Source organism: Myxocyprinus asiaticus, chromosome 43, assembly GCF_019703515.2.
Source record: "Myxocyprinus asiaticus isolate MX2 ecotype Aquarium Trade chromosome 43, UBuf_Myxa_2, whole genome shotgun sequence".
NCBI lineage: Eukaryota > Metazoa > Chordata > Actinopteri > Cypriniformes > Catostomidae > Myxocyprinus > Myxocyprinus asiaticus.
In genome coordinates, this window is record NC_059386.1 from 901931 (window position 1) to 923980 (window position 22050).

Consider the following 22050-nt stretch of genomic DNA (forward strand, 5'->3'; position numbering starts at 1 on the left):
TGTACAGTACATGCGTCAAGGAGGTTTAATCAAGCTTCAAATCATGATTGGGCCTACAGTAGGAGACTGCAGAGTGAGGAAAAAAGAAAGTTACATTTTGGTCTGTTTCTCACCCAAAACTGATCGTATCGCTTCAGAAGACAAGGATTAAACCACTAGAGTTGTATGGATTACCTTTATGCTGCCTTTTATGTCCTTTTTTTAGCTTGAAAGTGGTGGATCCCATTGACTTGCATTGTAATGATACATTCACACCATATCTCCATAAAAAGTCGTTGTGTTCCTCAGAAGAAAGAAAATAGAACGAGTTTAAGATGACATAAGGGAGAATGATCATTTTTGGGCAAACTATTCCTTTAAGTTTGAAAACACTGTTTTCTGTTTCCTAACATCATTGTTTTTCAAAGTATGTGATAATGGAGAGTGTTATAGTGGAGGAAAACGACATTACAGCGTGGATGAGGGGTGTAAAAGTAGCGAAATTAATTTTCAAACAAGCATTTTGGTGTTGATGTGGCCTTTATGCCAGTTGGTTAAAAGGTTATGAGTTTTTTTTATTTTTTTTATTTAGAACGTTTGACCGCTCCGACAAAGTCAGTGTTTGGGGTTAACAACCAAATTTACTAAATTAATCACAACACATTATTCTAGATGTTCCAGAAGAATAGAGATATTAATGATATTAACAGAACAAGAACAGCACTGTTCCCACACACAGAAGTAGTCCACTTTCAGATAGTATCTTATTGAGGTATCTTTAGATCCATAGTTACATGCTTATTTTAGTGGCAGGACATGAGCGTATGATGTGATCGTGACTGTGGGCCAACAATCTTGAATTTAGTTATGCTGCTAAATGGAGCCAGTTTAAATGAATGAAATCAAGCAATAAGTATAGCTGAAGTGGTGTGTAAAGGTTTCTTTGAAAATCAAGTGACTGATCATTTGAATTTATTTGTGTTTATTCAGAGTAATCGTCAGATCAGATTGAATGAGCTGTTGAAGGAACACTCGAGCACTGCAAACCTCATTGTCATGTAAGTCATAAACATCATCACATATACACTTATAGACACATCTTTATAACTGTTCTCATCAAAATGTAAGTCCTTATATTTTGGTATTTAGCTTTAAGGATTTTGAACTGTTTTTGATATGTAACATGCAGTTGAGTTTGGTGTATTAACATGTCATTCTTGCGTTACTGGGTGACTGACACGAAACCTGTCAACGAAATGTGCTTTCATACTTAACCCCAAATCAATAATAATAAAAAAAGAAATTATATTTTGCATAAAGACAATGAAGCATACAATTAGGACATTAAGATTTTGTGCATTGTGGAATTCATTTCGGAATGCTTAAGCACATTTTACCCCTAATTCTCATCTCTATTCTCATGGCTTTCAATGATGATTTTTATTAACGTCATTTTTGTTACAGTATTTATGGATGATTTCTTCAAATTAAAATCAGTGAAAATGAAAGGCAGTACCAAGAGAGTACTACGATGATGTATAAATGGCACTAAAAATAGGTTTCATTTTCTATATGCAAAATATAATTAGGGGCCAAGCACCGAAGATGTGTAGGCACCTGTTGTATCTGTTAACAATTCTTCTTCTTCTTCTTCTTCTTCTTCTTCTTCTTCTTATAATTATTATTCCGCCATTGAACTGTAAGTAGGAAAATGCTGCCATTTTGAATAAAAAACTTTTTGAACTCCTCCTAGGCCTACATTTTGCACGTATCATATAGAGACACTCAAGAAGTTATGGAATCCATGATGATAGACCAAACTGTTCTCGTATACCACATCAACGAATTCGATGGCAAGCACGCCAAAATAGATGTGAGGCTGTATCTTTGCAATGCTTTAGCGTATTGACATGAAACCTAGTATACGTCATCACAAGCATGACGCCACCTAGTGGTCAGGAGATATAAAAATGTATTTCTTTGCATATAACTTTTTAATAATTTGGCCTAAAATCACAAGACTGGTCTCGTTACATTCTTTGGGGCATACCAAGTTGAATGATACCCAGTTTTTATATATCAGCCATATTGGGCATTGGCCATTTAAAATTTTGTTGTAAATTGCTGTACATCACAAACGCATTGGCGTATCCATATGAAATGTGGTATGTGTCATTGAGGCCATGACCTGAATGTACTCTAAGTTTGGGGACACCTAGTGGTCAAAAGCATTTGATTAATTTGGCCTATCATCCTGTGACTACTCTCTTTAGATTCCTTGGGTCATGCCAACAATGGTGATACCTAATTTGCCATTGTTGGCCATACTTCCTGTCCTTTCATTGAAAACCTACTTTTTCAAACTCCTAAGTGCAAGTCCAATTTGCACGAACTTTTGCGTGTATCGTCTAGGGACTACAAAGTTATGAAAGGCTTTTTGATTAACCAAATAGTTCTCGTGTAACACGAATTTAATGGCAACACACCAACATAAGGATCTGAGGCTATATCTCCACAATGCTGTGCAGTATTGACATGAAACATTGTATGTATTATCGTGACCACACCCTGACAGTGTCCCATAAATTTGATTACCTAAATTAGGTGCCATATACTGGTCCAAAATTATAATTAATTGTATTGTAATATTAGCATTTCTTCCTATGTTTTTTATGCTGCTTTTCTTCATTATCAGTGATGTCCAGTTATACTTCCTTACATGCTGTTTGTGTGCTTGGCCCCGTAATTGCTGCGTGCAGCTATATTTTCTCATTTGCTTCTGTTGATTTTAGAGGACAATATGACCAGGACATTTTCTTGACCGGTTTCGTGAGAATCACCCCAATTCCCTAACTCATGACTAACATTTTTTTTTTTTTTTTCAGGAGCATGCCTCTGGCCAGGAAAGGGGCCGTATCCAGTGCTCTGTATATGGCCTGGCTGGACACTCTATCTAAAGACCTGCCGCCCATCCTCCTAGTGCGTGGAAACCATCAGAGCGTGCTCACATTCTACTCTTAAAGAGCTCACGGTCCAAACCGCACAGACACGCCGACACGCACATGAACGAGCACACGTTACGAGTCCAGCACCAGTGAGTGATGATGATGATGATGATGATAATAATGATGTTAGTGATGAGGACGGACACGGATGCTTTCTGTAGCTTCAACACGACCAATCGAACGCAAGCTGAAACAAACATACGGTCCTTCTGCGTCGTGGAGGTCGAGACGAGAAAAAGATCAAAGTTTGCCGGTTTCTGTTGTCTTCGGCTCAAAGGTTTCGAGCACACGTTGTTACATTGATTGTCGTTATCATTGTTATCATTTCATATGACTGTCACAACTTTGAGTTGTGTGTTTTTGTTTTTTTTCCTCTCTTTTAATTCGCTCTTGATGAAGCAATAATCACCTCATTTCTTTCCTCACTTTGAAGAACAACACACAAATCTTTGCAGCACTTTTATAGCTTTGTTGATGTGCCTTCCTGTGCAGTCAAATTAAATTCTTAAACTTTTGCCCTGACTGGTGATTTATAAAGATGTAGATTTAGATTGATTGTTTTTTATTGGGTTTTAAATGGACTCTTTTTATTTTATCACATTTTATTGCGGGTGGACTGATTTACGTTCCACTGCGTGGCATTGAGTATTTTTACCACCTTTTTTTTTGTAGACGGACAGGTTTGTTCCCTTTTCCTCAGAGTTTGACGTCTTCCTTTTTAGCATTGAATGAGTTGTGGAGTTTTAGCACAGTGCCCCTCCATGTTCTTGTTTCAATGATCAGCAGAAACTAGAGGTGATTACCATCATCTTTGAACTTCTTTCTTAGATTTACATTTGACTACTTCAAACTATATTAGTTTTTTTCCTTGCGTGCAGTTGAACAGCATGTGGTTTTATGAAGAGGCTGATGAATTTGATCGGTCAGGAAGCAAGGCAAGCAAACGATGAACCAAATATGATCAAACCTCTGGAAACAGATTCCACAAACAAACAGATTTTGCTACAGTGAAGACCTTTGCCTTAACAGTTGAAGTAATGATTGTTGTTTTTACCGTCTTTAAGCCATACTGGCTAGTTGATTGATTAGTAGCTAAATGAAGAGACATTGATAGATGAATAGATGCCTGAACAAGAATGTAATCTTTGCCATCACCCCATTTGTCTTAATCTCAGCAAAATCTTTACAGTCCAACAGTCTGTTGTTAACAAGTTCTCTTTAAGCAGTCCAGAACTGTACATTTGTACCTCGACATTCAACACCAGTGAATGTCAACAACCTGTTTGCCCTTAAAGGGGTTATCAAATAGCACCTCTCCTCTCATACGTCAAGGTTGGACTGTTTTCCATCCATGATTGAGTTCAACCTGGGGCTTCCCTGTGCTTTTGTTCTGTTGTCATTGGCCAGTGCTTTTCTGCATTTAAAGGCCTTAATCGGAGATCACAGGATGTCTTGAAGTGTCACGTCAAGTTATACGAATGTTTTGCGCCGTGAATGAGACTGATTCGTCCCTCTATGCAGGTGAAATCGTGTAATCTAAACTCAGGATTGAGTGCCGTCTCGCAGATTGTTCATTTTTATTTTTGGAGACTCGTTCTGTTTATATTCTGATGTGTGGAAGGCCATCAAGAAAACCGATTTCAGATTGTTGTGTTTTTAAATGTCGTTTGGTTAATTCTTCTCTTGATTGTAATGCTGGATGTGACCAGACATTCATTATGCGGGCTACGAGCTGAAGTGTTGGTCAGTAATAATCTCCATCACATTCACTCCAGCTAAATATGAAGTGTTCAGATCTTCTGTTCCGTCACACTTTTCTTTCCAACACTATTTTCTATTTTTTATGTTTTTGCAGGCTTATTGTGCTATTGCCGGTTTTGCGTACATAAGATTCGTGCAATTTACACCCTTCAAATTTGTGCACCTGAGAAATATACCATATGAAAATGTTAGAATGACTATATTCATATTAATAGTTCTCAATATGAACTAGTATTTAAAAGTACTTAAATGTGAGTCCACCGCATGTACTTTTTCTTTTCAAGTGGGTGGTTAGTAATGCTTCTGATGGTACAATCTTTCCTGTTGAAAATCTGTTACGTGTTTGTGTGGCTGTACAGCACTCGGTTCACCCTAATACTGACAAAATCACCAGTTCAACTATTACCTGTTATCTCAAACTATTAAGATACTTGTATATTATATTTGGATATAGAGAAACAGAAGAGTCGGTCACACCCATATAATGTGTTGGTAAATGGTCGTTACTCATTGATGTATAAATGCATCTAGCTGCAGCTGTAGGTTTCATGCCATGATGTGCTTGAAAGGTGCCTCTCAACAGTTCCACTGTTGTTTTCTGTGTAAGATGAAGCAGGTTTTCTTTTTGTTTGTCACACCATTTCTCATTCTGCAGAATGTGTTGCCAAAGTACATTTCACTCCACTGGAAACATGTGAAAATGAGTTTAATAACATTAACACAAGGTCAACGACATAGTTCCCCACCCTCCAACAATAGTTCCCACTGTACTTCCTTACTAACCTGTAAATATCTTATAGCTTAATCACATTAATGAAGGGAGTGGAATTATAGCTGCAAATTAATATGGTGAAAAATATTTCTTTATGCTAGTTTGAAATAGTTTTAAGTTGTATGTAAAATGTTATTTTATTTTTTAAAAACTTTTGAAGTCATTTTTTGGTCTCTATTTCAATGTTTGATCACATTTCTATCTTTTATATGCCTTTTTAAAAATGCCATGTTGACCAGTGGTTTGAGTTTCCTGCTAAACCATATGAGGGTGGATCTGATTTGATCACGCTGGAACAGTAATATTTTGATATACTGTACTGTTATATGTCTCACATATGCTTTTTTTTTTTCTAACATTTGAACGGTTAAGGGTATCAATGCTTTGTACATCCTTATTGCAATACATAAAAATAAACAGAAATGAAAATCAGTCATTTCAGTCTGTTTCTTTGTGTAGCAGAATTTTACATATGACATCTTTGCAAAATTGCTTTGGGTTCACAAAGAGACTGTTGGAATAGAGGTCATTAGAACAGCTTGGGCAGGGTAAGCCTCTGGCCCCAGTGCATTACCCTTAAAGTTATTTAAGAGAGGCCCAAGACTTGGAAGATCTTGCAGGTGACCCAGGACAGGGGCAAGGTGGCAAACCAGCGGAAATGCGCTGAGAGAGCGTGGATCTCCAAAGACGAATGTTCTCAAGCCATTGATCAGTACAGGATCATCTTGCTTTCACTGTGGAGGGCTGTTCATGACAGTGTGTCCAGAAGGCTGATGGAGAACTTAGTCAGGTCTATGTACTTGTTCTTGAGTGTGACTTTGACAGGTGCAGGAGTTTGAGAGACCCATTTAACAGGCAAGGATGAGTTTTAAACCAGCTAAACCAGAACACTGGTGCTGAGGCAAGATCACCGACAAGTTTGCTTCAACAGCTGCTCTGAAACAATCCATCACTAAAAAGCCGTGAAGATGCTAGGAAAGTTCACCTGTAGCTTCAAAGATACAGCCATACCCTTACAAAAAACCTAAACTAGCTGCAAATTTGCTGCTCCTAATTTTCACATGCAAATGAGCTTTTGATTTACTGTAATGTCTGCCAGAAGTTTGCAGCTCTTCGCTGGTAGTGGTGAACATCTGGCAAACCTTTGGCAACATTGGACAAGTTGCCATAAGTTTACCGCAAAGCTCATTTACATGTGAAAATTAACAGTGGGTAATTTGCGACAAATTTGCCACAAACGCTCAAAAAAAACAGAGATCTACCAGTTTTATGTCCTCTGCATCCACTAGCCACTGCTAATCTATGATGTCCCATTAACAACAGTGGACGCTTTGAGAGGAGGGTCAATCATTGGGTGCTTCTCATTTCTAAAATTGTGCATCCTCATTTCCTTTCCTCGTTTCCTAGCTCCTCCCTCTTAGCAAACAAGGAAAGGATGCAAGGAAAGGAAACGAGGACAAAGGAATCAAAGCAAGACTGATTTGTAAATGAAATGTACTGCTCACACATCATCTCAGAGCGGGTTTTTGTGCAGCTGCAGTACCTCAGTGCTCTTGTCGTTATGTTATTAAAACATGACTGATTCATATTTTCATATTAAAACATAATAATTCAAGATGCATTGTTAATTTATGTGTCAGTTATGGTTTATTTAAACTTCAAAGGTGATACATGAATTAAAACGATTGTGTCAGATGTGGAGCAGGAGGAGAATTAATATGTGCGTCAGGTGTTTCGACCAAAAAAGTCTTCCGCATAAGATGCTCCTTGTTTCCTCGCTCATGCGTCCTCGGGGAAGCGAAAATGCACAATTTCAGAAATGAGAAGCACCCATCACTTTGTAAGTGGCTGGGCCTACCCTGTCCAGCACCGCTACCTTCCTGCAGAGTTTAGATCCAACCCTAATTAAACACACCTGAACCAGCTAATCAAAGTGCTCAGGATTGCTTGAAAATGACAGGCAGGTTTGTTGGAGCAGGGCAAGAACTAAATTCTGCAGATAGGTAGCCATCCAGGAGCAGTGTTGGTTCAGGAGTTTAGCTGCAGTCAGGAGCTCTTCATCTTGTCTGGCTGTTAGATCTGTGTCAGCATGAAGTAGAACAGAACCGGTGTAGGTTAGTTGCTGTCTGGACAATCTGCCGAGTACAACAACTACAAAAACTTGTCAAATTGTTTTATTATACATTTTTAGGTGAGCAGAACCACTGGCACCATGACATTTTAAATATCAAACAGACTTGTTCATTTGTTTTCTAGCCTCTTGCAGACCTTTGCTTTATCATTTTTGAAATAACTGATATTTATAGTAGACAGTAGCAGTAGTTCCAATCATCCGTTTTAAAAATAAAACCTCAATCACTTCAACAGAGAACAGACATTTCTGAAATACTGTAGTAGTGTTGTGGAGATGTATTCATGTTCTCAAACACATTTGATGTTACATGAGATTCCAGTAAAGATTGTGTGGTGTAAGCCTGTACAAACTTAAATCAATGTAATCAGTCACTATAGAGTACCCCTAAAGTATTTGAACTCAAATGTAACACTTAATAATGTACGAATGTCTTTGCATTAAATAACAAAATATCAAACCAACAGGCATTTATTTATTAGAATTATAGCAACAATAAAATGATTTTTCAAGCAAAAATGATTGACAATTGTATGCAGTCTTGTGCTACTTTGTGTTTGTCAGTGTGTTGACAGTGAATGTGCTGAACTCTACCTGTGGTTCCTCTGTTAGGACACCTGTGTGAACTTACAGTGAACAGACTTCATACATCCACTAAAAATTACCACAACACCAGTTCATTCAATGTCATTGAGCAAAAATCACTCAGAAAAGATCCAGCTGCATTTGCTAAGAGTGACTTGTGTTCAAAAGTGTCTACATACTGACACAATTACTTAGAAGTTTAAGAGGCTGAAGTGATGCTCTACTGCAGTGTAATGTACAGGGTCAGGTGTAGAGTTTGACCATCTCTGTCACTCATGTTATAGAGTGATGAACTGCTGATCTTCAGTCTGTAGTGTCTGACAGGAGACTTCCTGCGCGCTGTCTGATCTGGAAGAATCCATCGTGGTTGCCGGCGGTGATGGTGTACATGACATGTTGTGCGAGCGCTCTGACGGCAGGCAGCAGCTTAAGGATGGGTGCACTGGGATTAACTTCGGAGTTGTTCAGCTGTAATTTAAATGGCTGATTCACATCCATACTGGAGAGATGAACTTCCTGCATGAACTGACAGTAAATATAATCAATTAGTGACTGGCTAGTTGCCTTTAAATCTAGAAATTGTCATAAATACGACAGCTACAGTATTACACCTATCAGCTGCATTAAAGTAAAATCCACATGCATCCTAAACTGATATGACTCCTATGCTTCATGCTCCTATGTGCATGAAGCATATCCCAAGTTCCTTGATAATAATAATAAGTGTCAGTTTTCAGGAATTTCAATTGTTGATTGTCATTTAAATTGAACATGAAGGGCTCTATTTTTGTGACTAGACGCAGCGCAACATCTTATCTAATTTTTGTGAGAGTGCTAATTCTAGGCGCAGTTTCTGTGCCAGTGCAATGCACAAGTGGATGTAGATGGGAGTGTTTGTGTTATCTATGGGTGTATGTTAATACATTTTTCATGCATATATAAGGAGCGTGTCACTGTTATAAGTTTTGTTTCCATCCAAGTTGCGAATTTAATTTATGCGGAAAATCAGAATATCGCAAGAACAAAGTGAGACTAAAGCTGCGTTTCCTTCCCGTGTGTTCAAAAGACCAAAACTGTCACATCCAGGGAAATTGTGCTTTTTTTAGTATAAAATACATGAATCTACTTTTGCATGCAGACAAAACTGTAAATAACTTTGTCTCATGTCTGGGAGCGACAACACGTCACACAGTTTTGCGAGCGCAATGTGTGTGCATTTCTCCATCCTTATGACTTTACCAAGCGGATCTATTTGATATTTTTTCAAAAATGTCAGTAAACCTGTTCAAGTTTGTATTCCACTTATTTTTCTCTGCAAACTCTATACAGGCTTTGGATTTTCAGGACACCCGTATTTCAGAATGAATAGAGCAACATTTCACATGCAATGACTGGTCCTCTGGTTAGTCCAGTTATGAACAAAATATTCAGTCACATGAACTCAGTCACATTTTTTGATGCGCATCTTGTATTCCTAATAAATTCAATAGGAGTTTATTTGGTAAATGTGTTTCCATCACAGTTTATTCTTCTTATTGAATAAAAAATGTATCCACCTCAAGCAGGCATATACGTTTTTGATGCGCATTTTGGAGATTATTTTATCTTGGTGTTTCCACCCAGCCGTTTTTAATGCAACATCCCAAAATGCGCATACAAATACATTGATGGAAACCGGACTATAGAAATAAGCCTGACATTCAACAAGGACACAGTTAATGCACAAAATAATCCTGTAACAAGTAAGTCCATTTACCAACTTCTTATGAATGTGCTATCTTTGTTTATATCACAGGTGCTTGACAGGGAATGGACTATATAATAGGACCCAGACGGTGCAAGAACTAGAGAAGAACCTCAGAATTAAATTGTACTTGACCCAGCCCATTAGCGCTTTGCACGCGCAATTTCGCCAACCCATTTGCGCCTAGACATAGGCTTGCATGAAAATATCAAAACTTCATTGACTTAGTGCAGCGCTATGCAATAAGTCATATGTGCATAGCACTAGTGCTCTTAAAATAGGGCACTTATTGTTAACATTAATATACCCCAAAAGCCCATGTGTATGATTCCAAATCGTGGCCTTGTTTAAATACATTTTAAATAACTTTAGTTGAGGAATTTGAGTAATGGTATTTTACCCTATTAATAAGTTTTTGTTTATTAATACACACACTACCGTTCAAAGGTTTATAACACACATTTCTGTGAACTTGAGGAAAATTGAAACACATGAACGAGTAATGTCTAACCAGGTCTCTTTTCTCTCTCAGAACAGCCTGCTAGACAGAAACCAGCCTGGCTTCAAAAGCAGGCACTCAACTTAGACTGCCTTGCTGTCCGCCACTGAAGTTCTGAGGCTGGCGAGAACAACATCCAAACTTCTGTTCTCAATCTGCTAGATCTTTCTGCTCCTTTTAGTATGGTTAACCACCAGATCTTCCTTTCTACCCTCTGGGCAATGGGAATCAGGGGAACCGCAATCCATTGGTTTGAGTCCTACCTCAAGGTGTCTTGGAGGGGAGGGGTGTCCAAGTCGCACAGACTAGCTACCAGGGTACAGTGCTTGGGCCCCTCCTCTTCTCCATGTACATGACATCAATGGGATCTGTCATTCAGGCACATGGCTTTTCCTATCATTGCTATTCCGATGACACACAACTCTACCCCTCATTCCAGCCTGACGATCCTACGATAGCTGCACTGATCTCAGCCTGACAGGTAGACATCTCGTGCTGGATGGAAAAACACTATTATATTCTAAATCCATTCTTCAAGTTCAAGTTTGGCTTTTATTGTCATTCAACCACATGGAGGAAACTTTTCACTTTCCTCCCTACTTCTGCTTCTCTGAGCAATTTGAAAATATGAATTGCAGCACTTCTTATATGATTGCCTCCTTAGGACAAATTGCTTTTGCTGTATTCCTTATTTGAAGGTCTCCTCAATAAATAAATGTTTTCTTCACCAAGGATGCATTAAATTGATCAAAAACACGACCTTAAACATTTGTAATGTGGCAAATGATTATTACTGTTTGAAATAGCTGTTTACATTTTTTATGTACTGTAAAACAAAATTTTTAACTGTGATGGCAAAGCCCCATTTTCAACAGTTAGTACTCAAGAAACTTTTTTCTTTTTGTTAGAACAGTTAAACTTGCAGCTTCAATGAACAGTACATGCAAAACACCAGTTTCATCTGCCACTTAGAAGAGAAGACTCTAAGATGTTGGCATTTAGACAGACTTTCAAAGAAAAAGTCACATCTGTCACTGGCAAATAAGAAAGAAAAGGGTTGAATGTGCAGAAAAACTTCAAAGATTGAGTGATAAATTATAAGAAATGACTATTATGGATGGATGAATAAAAGTTTGAGGTGTTGAGCTGTTGTTAGAAATGTTTGATCGTAAGGTCCATGAGAGAGGTTCTACAAACAAATGGCATCTTTGGGAAGTAGGCTTGTGACGATATCATAATCATACGATACAATACATTTTGTTTTAATAGTTTTTTTTAATAATTTGTAAAAATCAACCAAATAAGTTATGAAAAAATGTGGTTCGCTCTCAGTGGGGTGTGTGGTGAGTTGTGCGTGGATGCTGCGCTGGATGGCGTGAAGCCTCCACATGCGCTATATCTGCGGTAACACGCACAACAAGCCACGTGATAAGATGCGCGGACTGACGTTCTCAGATGTGGAGGCAACTGAGATTCATCCTTCGCCACCCGGATTGAAGCGAGTCACTACGCCACCACGAGGACTTAGAGCGCATTGGGAATTGGGCATTCCAAATTGGGAGAAAAAGGGGAAAAAATAATTAAAAAAAATAAATAATACAGCATATATTTAAATAGAAATAGTCATTCATAACATTATAAATATCTTTTTATCTTTTTATCTTGATCAATTTAAAGCATCCTCTGTGAATAAAAAAATTCACAGTGATAACTATGAACTTTTTATGTTTGTGAAAGAAAATAATTTCAAAGGGGTCTTTTGATATATAAGAGGTCATTGTACTATAAAAACATACTGTAATTTTCAGAACTGAAAACTTCCTCCTTAATAAAAAAAAAAAAAAAGAGCATTTATTTAAGCCAAGCTACAAAAATGGCTCGTTTGGAATTCATGGAACTTGTGACGTTACAAGGACCAAAGATATCTGCATATGCAATGCCTATTTTTCCGTCATTGCACCCTTGGCCCCGCCCACTGGTGCTCAGTCAGTCACACATGTGAAGAGGAGAGAGGAGGCCTGTCATGGGAGATTCATCCAAAGTGGACTTACACAGGACAACTTCATGTCCCTCTCTAGATTGAAAAGTTTTCTACGTAAAGGTACACTAGACAAATGGCTGACAGTTATCATACATCTCGTGCTGTTTTTAAAAGATGCAATGTCAAGTTATAACTCTAAAAAGACACCCCCGTTCTTTTTCATCTTGTTGTTTGATATATTGATTTGTGCTGTTTTGATGGCGTCCTGGAATATTTTTTCACCCATATTTGGTAGTTTTAATTGTTGGTCTTTTGTAAACATAGACTAGATGGATGTATTTGATTGTACTGATCCGTTTCTGCACAACACCGCCAATGTGCACCACGTTTTAAGAGCGGTACAAGCACAACTTTTAAAAATGCATCTCATTCTGCTGCTGCCACTGACTGGGAGAAACACATGCAGATCTGAGTATAAACAAACCAGGAAAATATGAGATGTGAAGACCAGCGTCTCTGCTTTGGCCTGTTGAAGCACCCAACATCACCTTGGATTGAATTACGCTTGTATATTCATAAAATTTCAGCATGGATTGTATGGGTTTTTTTTTTCAGCACATATCAGCATGTATTGCTTGTGAACCAGTTACAATATGATTCAATGATTCGAATATTTCATATGTCATGACTGTTTGAGAGTTTATGGTGCTGCTTTTGTGAACAGTTTAATATATTCAGATGAAATGTGTTGGGTGTGGAATATATGTTAATCCTTAATGTTGTGGTCTTGTGGAGTTTGTTGATTTTCTTCGGATTGTGTTTCAAATATGCCTGTATTGGAAGGGCTGCACGATGTTAGCCAATCACAACAGTGGGCATTTACACTGAAGTCTTAAATGGCCAGGCAGCTTAAAATCGAGGGCCAGAGACAGGGTGGAATATATATGACTAAATTATGACTGTTTGGTTAAAAAAAAACAAAAAAACTTTACTAACATTATAAGTAGACCTCAGGGAAGATAATACAATTATAAAAAAAAGACTATGTCATGACCACTTTAACAGTAGTACATTTATAGTAAAATGCTCCCACAGCTGTCAAGCCACTTTTCCATCATCAGACAGAACGGCTCCAGTAGTATTTCCACTTGAGCAAGGTTTGATATGGTTAGCTTACCATACTCAGGACAGAACCGTGCTGTACGCCTGCAGTGATGTGGCGGCTCACGAATGGTCACTTGCTCAGTCAGTCCATTCTAATCCTGATTTTTGCAGCACCACGATGAAGAAAGAATCCGTAAATGTGTCAGCGAGCCTGGATCAAAGGAATGACACAGTTCCGCAACGAGAACTGTTTGGCTCGATGGATGAAAAGTGCCTTAAGTTTAGAATTTTTGGGGTGGCCAATCAGATTGTAGGGCTGGCCAAGGCCACCCATCTGGACACTCAACGTTCACACTGGTTTCTCTCACCTGTTGTGGCAGTGTAAAGTTTGAAGTGTGTCTTCTTCCCACAGTTTTGTTCTGGTGAGTATTTGAAAGACTGTTGTCTTCTTCTGGTCTGATTCCAGCTGTAGATTCAAACCCAACCCGTCCAAAACCAGCAGTAGATACACAGTGTCTGCAGGAATTAATTAATTTGTGATTAATTTGATTACTTGTCTGAAAACACTGACACAATGCAAAAAAATCACAATCTTTTGATTTTGAGGTGAAATATGACCCAGACATCTTTTATCTGATTCACTATTGTAGTTTGATCACTGTGGTTTGATTTGAAGTTTAAAGAGAATCGTGACAGTAAACTCTGACACTCAGTGCTGAAACACCATTGACAGCCCATCTCACCCATGTCCTGCTCTGTTATAGCCCGCGGGGCAGCCGCACATGAATCCGCCCTGTGTGTTCGAGCAGCCGTACCTGCAGGGCTTCTCAAACGACACACACTCGTCCACAAATGCACAGTTCATGGACATGGGGTCGAAGGTGAATCCAGAAGGACAGCCACACTTAAAACTTCCCAGCGTGTTGAAACAGGATGCAGAGCCACAGCGGCGTGGGTTCGAACACTCGTTCTCATCTGGAGAAGAGAGATGAGTGATGTTAAAAAAAAAACACTAAACCAGTAAAGCCTGATCTGACATCCATCTATATAAAGCACATTTATGATCTGATGAAGAACAGAGTAATCCGTAAACATAAAAGTATTAAGTATGAGGTCTGAATCATTCAGCAGTTGTCATGTGATCCAGCAGAGGGCGCTGCTGACATAATCTCCTCATATCAACCAGACAACCAAGCAAAACTCAACATGACTGTAATAACTCTGTGAGCTTCCTTTAGTTTATTCTTCAGTTTTTGCTGTTACAGTAACGAGCCATTCCATTCACAGACCATTTTATGAATATTTAAAACTAAACTAGAAAACACTTCAGATTTTCCTGAACTGCAACACAACTTTGAGTCAGGGTGCACGGGTTTTTTACAATCCACTGGGGAACACAATTGTGTTTAAAATGTACCAATTATGAGTACTTTTGAGGAAGAACTAGTGACTGGATTTGCCAAACTTTGCCCGGTTAGTGGCCTCAGATCTTTAAAAGTTTTGCTTAATGTGTTTTTAATAGTACCTAAACTAGATATCGATGCGCAGAACTTTATATTCTTCTTTGTTTTCTGAATTATTGTCTGTTATATAATTTCCACTTACTACTTTTTGACAGATTGACTAACCACATTCTGATCAAGTCTACAGATTTCAGTAACACTTTACAATAATGCTACCTTTGTTAAGCATTTATAAAGGGGTTGATTAATGACTAATAATAAGTCATTTACAAATGCATTATAAATAATTGATATACAGTTATAGCAACATGAATAAAAAAAGGGTGATCCAATAATTGCCAAATAGTCGAATGTTGGCAGCTCCTTATCATTTTCTTAGGTTACTAATGTTGAATAAGTGTTATTAAGCACTTATAACATGAGGTAAAATGGCTCACTATTTGGCAAAAATAGCATGAAAGTCGCCCTTTTTTTATTCATGTTGCTATAACTGTGTCATAACTGCATTTAAATGATTTATAATGCATTTGTACATAAAATATTAGTCATTAAATAACCTCTTTATAATCCCTTTTAGTGTTACCCACAGTTCTTCTGTGTTTTTATACAACTATTCACAGAGACCACTATACATTAATCTTTTTTTGTGCCTTTTCAAGTCTTTTATTGTGGTATAATCCATTTCAGATACCCCTCCTATATCTCACGTAAAATTAAAACAAACTGTGGTTGGTGATTTGACATGTCAGTCAGATGGTCTTAGAGGGCCCTGAATTAACTACATAGTAGTCTAGAGTCTGGCTCTGTGAGACTAGTAGACAGAAGACAAGATATTCAAGTCCTGTAAGTTGCGAGGTGGAGCCACCATGGATCGAACTTGTTGGTCCAGCACATCCCACAGATGCTCAATTGGATTGAGATCTGGGGAATTTGGAGGCAGTGTTAATTAGGAATTTGGAGGCATCTAACCCATTAATAATTGGGGTTCCCTATCTGTCACTCGCTCGATGTTGTGTCGATGTAGTAACACTAGGGGTCACTCTTGGGAGCCCAAAACACATCTGGTCTTTGAAAAAAGGCCAATGAAAATTGCCGAATGGTATTTGCATACCACTCCCCCGAACATATGGGTATAAAAGGAGCTGGTATGCAACCACTCATTCAGATTTTCTCTTCGGAGCCGAACGGTCGATGCTCACTGAGCTGAATTCCCATGGCTGTTCATTCACCTCTGCTGGATCTGATGGCACATTTCAGCGGCTTCTCCCCTATCTGCACTGGTGCACTGCAGAGAACTCCACTGGGTGCTTCGGCAGAAATAAAAGAGTATATTCTAAAAAAAAAGAGTATATTTCTCTAAAAGAGCGGCACACACGGAACGTCTTTTTAAAGACGTATCTTTTTAAAGATGCCTTTCCATTTGTGTGTTATTCCTGGTTGCGCTTGTTATCTCTCGCCTTCTGACGGTCACGATCACTGTCTTTCATGTCTGGGCACTGTCCACACGGAGACAGCGTTCATGGATTGGTCATGTACTCATTACGAGAACATGACCGCCGTCTCCTCCTCTGTAGTCAGCAGCACCTCAAGTCACTACGAGTCACTCACATCCCGGGCAACCTCAACACTGTCATGCTGTCACGACAGGTTACCCTCAGGGGAGAGTGGAGACTCCACCCTCAGGTGGTCCAGCTGATTTGGAGTCGATTCGGGCAGGCACAGGTAGACCTGTTCGCTTCCCAAGAATCCTCCCACTGCCCGCTCTGGTACGCCCTGACCGAGGCACCCCTCGGTATAGACACGCTGGTACACAGCTAGCCCCCTGGACTACTCAAATATGCATTTCCCCCCAGTGAGCCTACTTGCACAGACCCTGTGCAAGGTCAGGGAAGACGAGGAGCAGGTCGTCCAGGTAGCACCCTACTGGCCTACCCAGACATGGTTCTCGGACCTCATGCTCCTCGCAACAGCCCCCCCCCCACTGGCGAATTCCCCTGAGGAAGGACCTTCTTTCTCAGGGATGGGGCACCATCTGGCACCCATGACCAGACCTCTGGAATCTCCATGTCTTGCCCCTGGACAGGACGTGGAAGACTTGAGTGTGTTGGTTCCCCATAGGTAACCCCATGCGACGTATATCTTCCGCTAATTAGTTTCCCTGTTGGTAAACTGCATCTTCCTTGGGCAGAGGCCCCTCTGCCCCAGTCACCATGTTTGTAGAAACTCCTCCCCCGTAGGGTAGGACCTACCATGGGACTTCTCCACATAACATACTTCCAACAAAGCTCGGCACGACCATGTGACGTATTTCCACTCAAATCACCCCCCCCTCTCTGGGCGGGGTGTGGTCTCCACGGTGTCTTCCCCTTGGGAGGGACACCCCCCCGACGTAGACCTGGTGGCCCCAGTCGGTTAACTCTTTTTTTGGGGATAGGAAAAAAAAGAGGATAAGAGGCCACGACTGGGCTAGCCTGTCTCTATCTTTTGGGCAGTCGACTTGTCCCCGAAGGGCCGTTCGGTTACGTGTCGAGGTTACGTGTCAGCCTGGTGCGCTGGCTACAAGGCACACAGTGGTCTGCCCGTCACACACCGCCAGTTCATGTAACACAGATCAGCCAGTTGTGGCGTATCGTATAGGGACCCCTAGTGTCACTACATCGAGACAATGTCGAGTGAGTGACAGATAGGGAACATCCTGGTTACTTGCGTAACCTCCGTTCCCTGATGGAGGGAACGAGACGTTGTATCCCTCCTGCCACAATGCTGGACTACCCGCTGAAATGGCCGGGACTTTGTCTTGGCTCCTCAACACAAAACCTGAATGAGTGGCTGCATACCAGCTCCTTTTATACCCGTATGTTCGGGGGAGTGGTATGCAAATACCACTCGCCAATTTTCATTGGCCTTTTTTCAAAGACCAGAGGTGTTTCGGGCTCCCAAGAGTGACCCCTAGTGTCACTACATTGACACAATGTCTCGTTCCCTCCATCGGGAACGGAGGTTAAGCAAGTAACCAGGATGATTTCTCCGCTTGAGCTGCGTGAGTTGAACACAAGGTGTACCTAGTCTGCAACGATATTTATGTAGGTGGCACATGTCAAATTGACGTCCACATGAATGGCCGGACCCAGGGTTTCCCAGCAGAACATTGCCCTGATCATCACACTCCCTCCATTGGATAGTCATCTTCCCACGGTGCATCCTGGTGCCATCACTTCCCCAGGTAAACGGTGCACACGTACACAGCCATCCATGTGATGTAAAAGAAAACAGGACTCATCTGACCAGACGACCTTCTTCCACTGCTCCAAGGTCCAGTTCTGACGCTCACGTGCTCATTGTAGGCACTTTTTTTATTTATTTTTTTAGTTATTAACATTTTTATTGATTCATAAATTAACACAAAAAATACAACAACATATTTATAATGAATCAAACACTTTAAACATTAAACCCCCACTATATGCCCTCCCCCTACCAAACTCTCAACCCACCCTGACCCCCCCACGAACACACCTGTGGTCAATAGAATATAGACACACACACAGAATAACTAAAACAACAACATAAAATAACATACAATAATCAAGTATAATAAAAAAAACTAAAAAAAAAACTAAACTCTAAATTACTCCCTCCGCCCCACCTCGAGATTCCCTCAAAAATGCTAAATAATTGCCCCATTTCTTATTATAAGATTCTCTCTCCCCCATCCTAATGCTCAACCCGTCCTCGAAGGCAGCCACCCTCCCCATCTCCTCGCACCACTCTGGGAACGAGGGTGCTCCATCCGACTTCCAACTCCTCAAAATAACCTGCCTACCAATCATCACACTGGTCAAAACTCAGATCTTCATGTACTTATCTACCAAATCCATGACCTCCCTATTTCCCAAAATACAGAGTCTGGGGCAGAACAAGACCTGAGTGCCCAACACATCACACACAAAACTTTGCACCTTCAGCCAAAATTCTTGGATCTTAAGGCACCCTCAAAAAACATGGATGGTGTCTCCATCTTCAGTATGGCATCGCCAGCAGATGGTTGTGTCCTTAAGACCAAGCCTATACAATCTAGAGGGGGTCCAATAAAATCTATGTAAAATCTTAAATTGCATAAGGCGAACCCTTGCATCTCTAGATGCAGACTTTATGTTTTTTAGAATCCTTGCCCACACTCCCTCCTCCAATAACAAATTTAAATCTTCCTCCCATAATCTTTTGAGAGAATTTAAAGCTCCGTCCCCCAGACTCTGAATTAACAGGGAGTAATACACTGATGCCTCATGACCCTTCCCAAAAGCAGCAATCACCACTTCCAGAGTATCTGCCACTCTAGGGGGGTGTATGCTACTCCCAAAAACAGAGCAGAGCAGAGCAGGTGGCGCAGCTGTAAATACTTATAAAATTGAGATCTGGGAATCCCAAAATGTTGAATCAAATTTTCAAAAGATCTCAATACTCCACCCTCATATAGGTCACCAAGTGTATTAACGCCCCTCACAATCCAATCTGACCAACAGAAAGGGGACTTAATTATACATAGTTTAGGGTTCAGCCATATGCTCGAGGCTACGTTTAAATAAATATCAGAATTAAACACTCTGGACACTTTTATCCATATCGAGTGCTAATGCAAAATAACGGGGTGCGACTTAACCTCTCCAGCTAGTTTAATCGAAAGGCTTTGCAGTGGAGAGATAGGGGCAAGAACTTCCTTTTCAATACAAAACCAGGGAGGAGCTCTCTCAGGTGGAAGTGACCAATGAACCAAATGTCTAAGACTGAATGCATAATAATAAAATAAAATCTTGGGTAGGCCTAACCCACCTTTGTCAATCGGCCTATGTAACTTACTGAAATTTAACCTGGGATGTTTACCATTCCAAATGAAGGACTTGGCCATGCTATCAAATTGCTTGAAATAAGAGAGGGGGACATCTACAGGGAGAGATTGTAGCAGGTAGTTAAATTTTGGAATACAATTCATTTTAATAACATTAACCTTCCCAATCATCAATAAGTGTAATGAAGCCCACCTGTCCACATCATTCGAAAACCTTTTTATTAAGGGGTCAAAATTAACTCTGACTAAATCAGACAAATTTGCTGGGAATAAAATTCCCAAATACTTAATTCCCTGTTTGGGCCACTGGAAGGCACCCAGCTGGAAGGCCGTTACTGGACAGTACGCTGTCAAAGACAAAGCTTCGGATTTAGACCAATTGACTTTGTATCCTGAGAACTTGGAAAAGGAATTGATAATTCTGTGGAGGCAAGTCATAGATCTAGTAGGGTTGGAGACGAATAATAAAATATCATCTGCGTAAAGCAGAAGCTTATGCACCACACCTCCCGCCGTCACCCCTGGAAAATCATCCTCCTTTCTTATCGCGGCTGCTAATGGTTCCAGGGCAAGACAGAACAATAATGGGGAAAGAGGGCAACCCTGCTGGGTGCCCTTATCCAGAGTAAAATAATCTGAAATTAACCCATTTGTTTGCACCACTGCTACAGGGTGTCTATAAAGTAACTTAATCCAACCAATAAATGTACTCCCGAACCCATATCTTTCCAAAATCTTAAAAAGATAATCCCATTCTACAATATCAAATGCCTTTTCGGCGTCAAGAGAGATGGCAGCAACCGGAGATTGATCATTCGCTACTGACCACATGATATTGATGAGATGCCTAATGTCATCAGAAGAGCTACGGCCTCTAATAAACCCCACCTGATCTATATGTATGAGAGATGTCATAATTTTGGACAAACTTTTTACATTTAACTGGATCAGGGAAATTGGGCGGTAACTTTTACACTCGCTTGGATCTTTGTCCTTTTTTAGAATAAGACTGATCTGGGCTTGTGTCATGGTTTGCGGAAGCTTTCCGTTCTTTAATGATTCCGAATAAACTTCTAACAAAAGTGGAGCCAGTTCTGTAGCATAAGATTTGAAAAACTCAGCGGCAAAGCCATCAGGCCCCGGAGCCTTGTCTGTAGGCAAGGCTTTAATTACCTCATCAAGCTCCTCCAAGTTTATCTCAGAATCAAGATAATTTTTTTGCACAGTCGTCAGTTTAGGGAGATCTAATGGTTCCACAAAGTTCCTAATATCTTCATCAGTGGATGAAAACGTGGAACCATAGAGATCAAGATAGAACTCTTTAAAGGCATTATTAATATCAATAGCCGAGGTAAATATTTCACCACAAGCAGATTTCACTGAGGGAATGATAGAAAAAGACTCTCTCTGCTTTATATATCTAGCCAAAAGTTTTCCTGCTTTGTCACCCGACTCAAAGTATGACTGTCTTTTCCTGAATAACCAAAACTCCACTTTCCGTGACAAAATAGTATTATATCTATATTTCAATCGGGTCAATTCTCTGAGGCCATCAGATGACATACAACGCTTCAGCTCTGCCTCTGCGCTTTTAATATTTCCTTCCAACTCCACAAGTTCTTGTGCTTTGGATTTTTTAATGAATGAGGCATAATGTATAATTCGACCCCTAAGAACTGCCTTAAGTGCCTCCCAAGCCACGTCCACAGAGGATACTGAGGACCAGTTGGTCTCCATATAAACACTGATTTCAGTCTTTAACATTTGTTGGAAATCAGGATTTTGCAAAAGGGACACATTAAGGCACCAACTATATGATTTCTTTTTCTCTGTATATGGCAACACCTTTAAACTCACCAGAGCATGATCTGAGACTAAGATATTTCCAATTGAGCAATCAACAACAGATGAAATGAGGGATTTGGATATAAAAAAAAACCTATTCTAGAATAAATCTTATGGACTGATGAAAAAATGTATAGTCCTTACCAGATGGGTTCAAAAGTCTCCAAATATCTGTAAGACCAAGATTTTTACACATCCTGTGAAGCGTCAATGTTGCTCTAGGGGACTTACACACTTTTGCTTCACTGTGATCAAGGACTGAGTCCATCAAAAGATTAAAGTCTCCTCCCAATATTATATCATGAGGGGTGCCAGCAGTTTACAGCATCCCTTCA

General features: G+C 40.0%; 2 protein-coding genes across 5 annotated transcripts in view; one reads left to right on the top strand and one right to left on the bottom strand.

The window, feature by feature from the left end:
* Positions 1–5953, top strand: part of LOC127433364 (solute carrier family 12 member 2-like) — a 113507-nt gene extending 107554 nt beyond the window's left edge. For all 4 annotated transcript variants that reach the window (XM_051685194.1, XM_051685193.1, XM_051685195.1 and 1 more), the window contains 2 exons: positions 970–1037; positions 2865–5953. In XM_051685194.1, the coding sequence (XP_051541154.1) occupies positions 970–1037; positions 2865–3000 (204 nt within the window). In that variant the 3' untranslated portion in view covers positions 3001–5953. The remainder of the gene's footprint in view (positions 1–969; positions 1038–2864) is intronic.
* LOC127433192 (fibrillin-2-like) overlaps positions 5441–22050 on the bottom strand; it is a 198545-nt gene continuing 181935 nt past the window's right edge. Inside the window, 3 exon segments of the mRNA XM_051684909.1 lie at positions 5441–8758; positions 13930–14077; positions 14305–14536. Coding sequence (XP_051540869.1) covers positions 8537–8758; positions 13930–14077; positions 14305–14536 — 602 coding nt within the window. The 3' untranslated portion in view covers positions 5441–8536.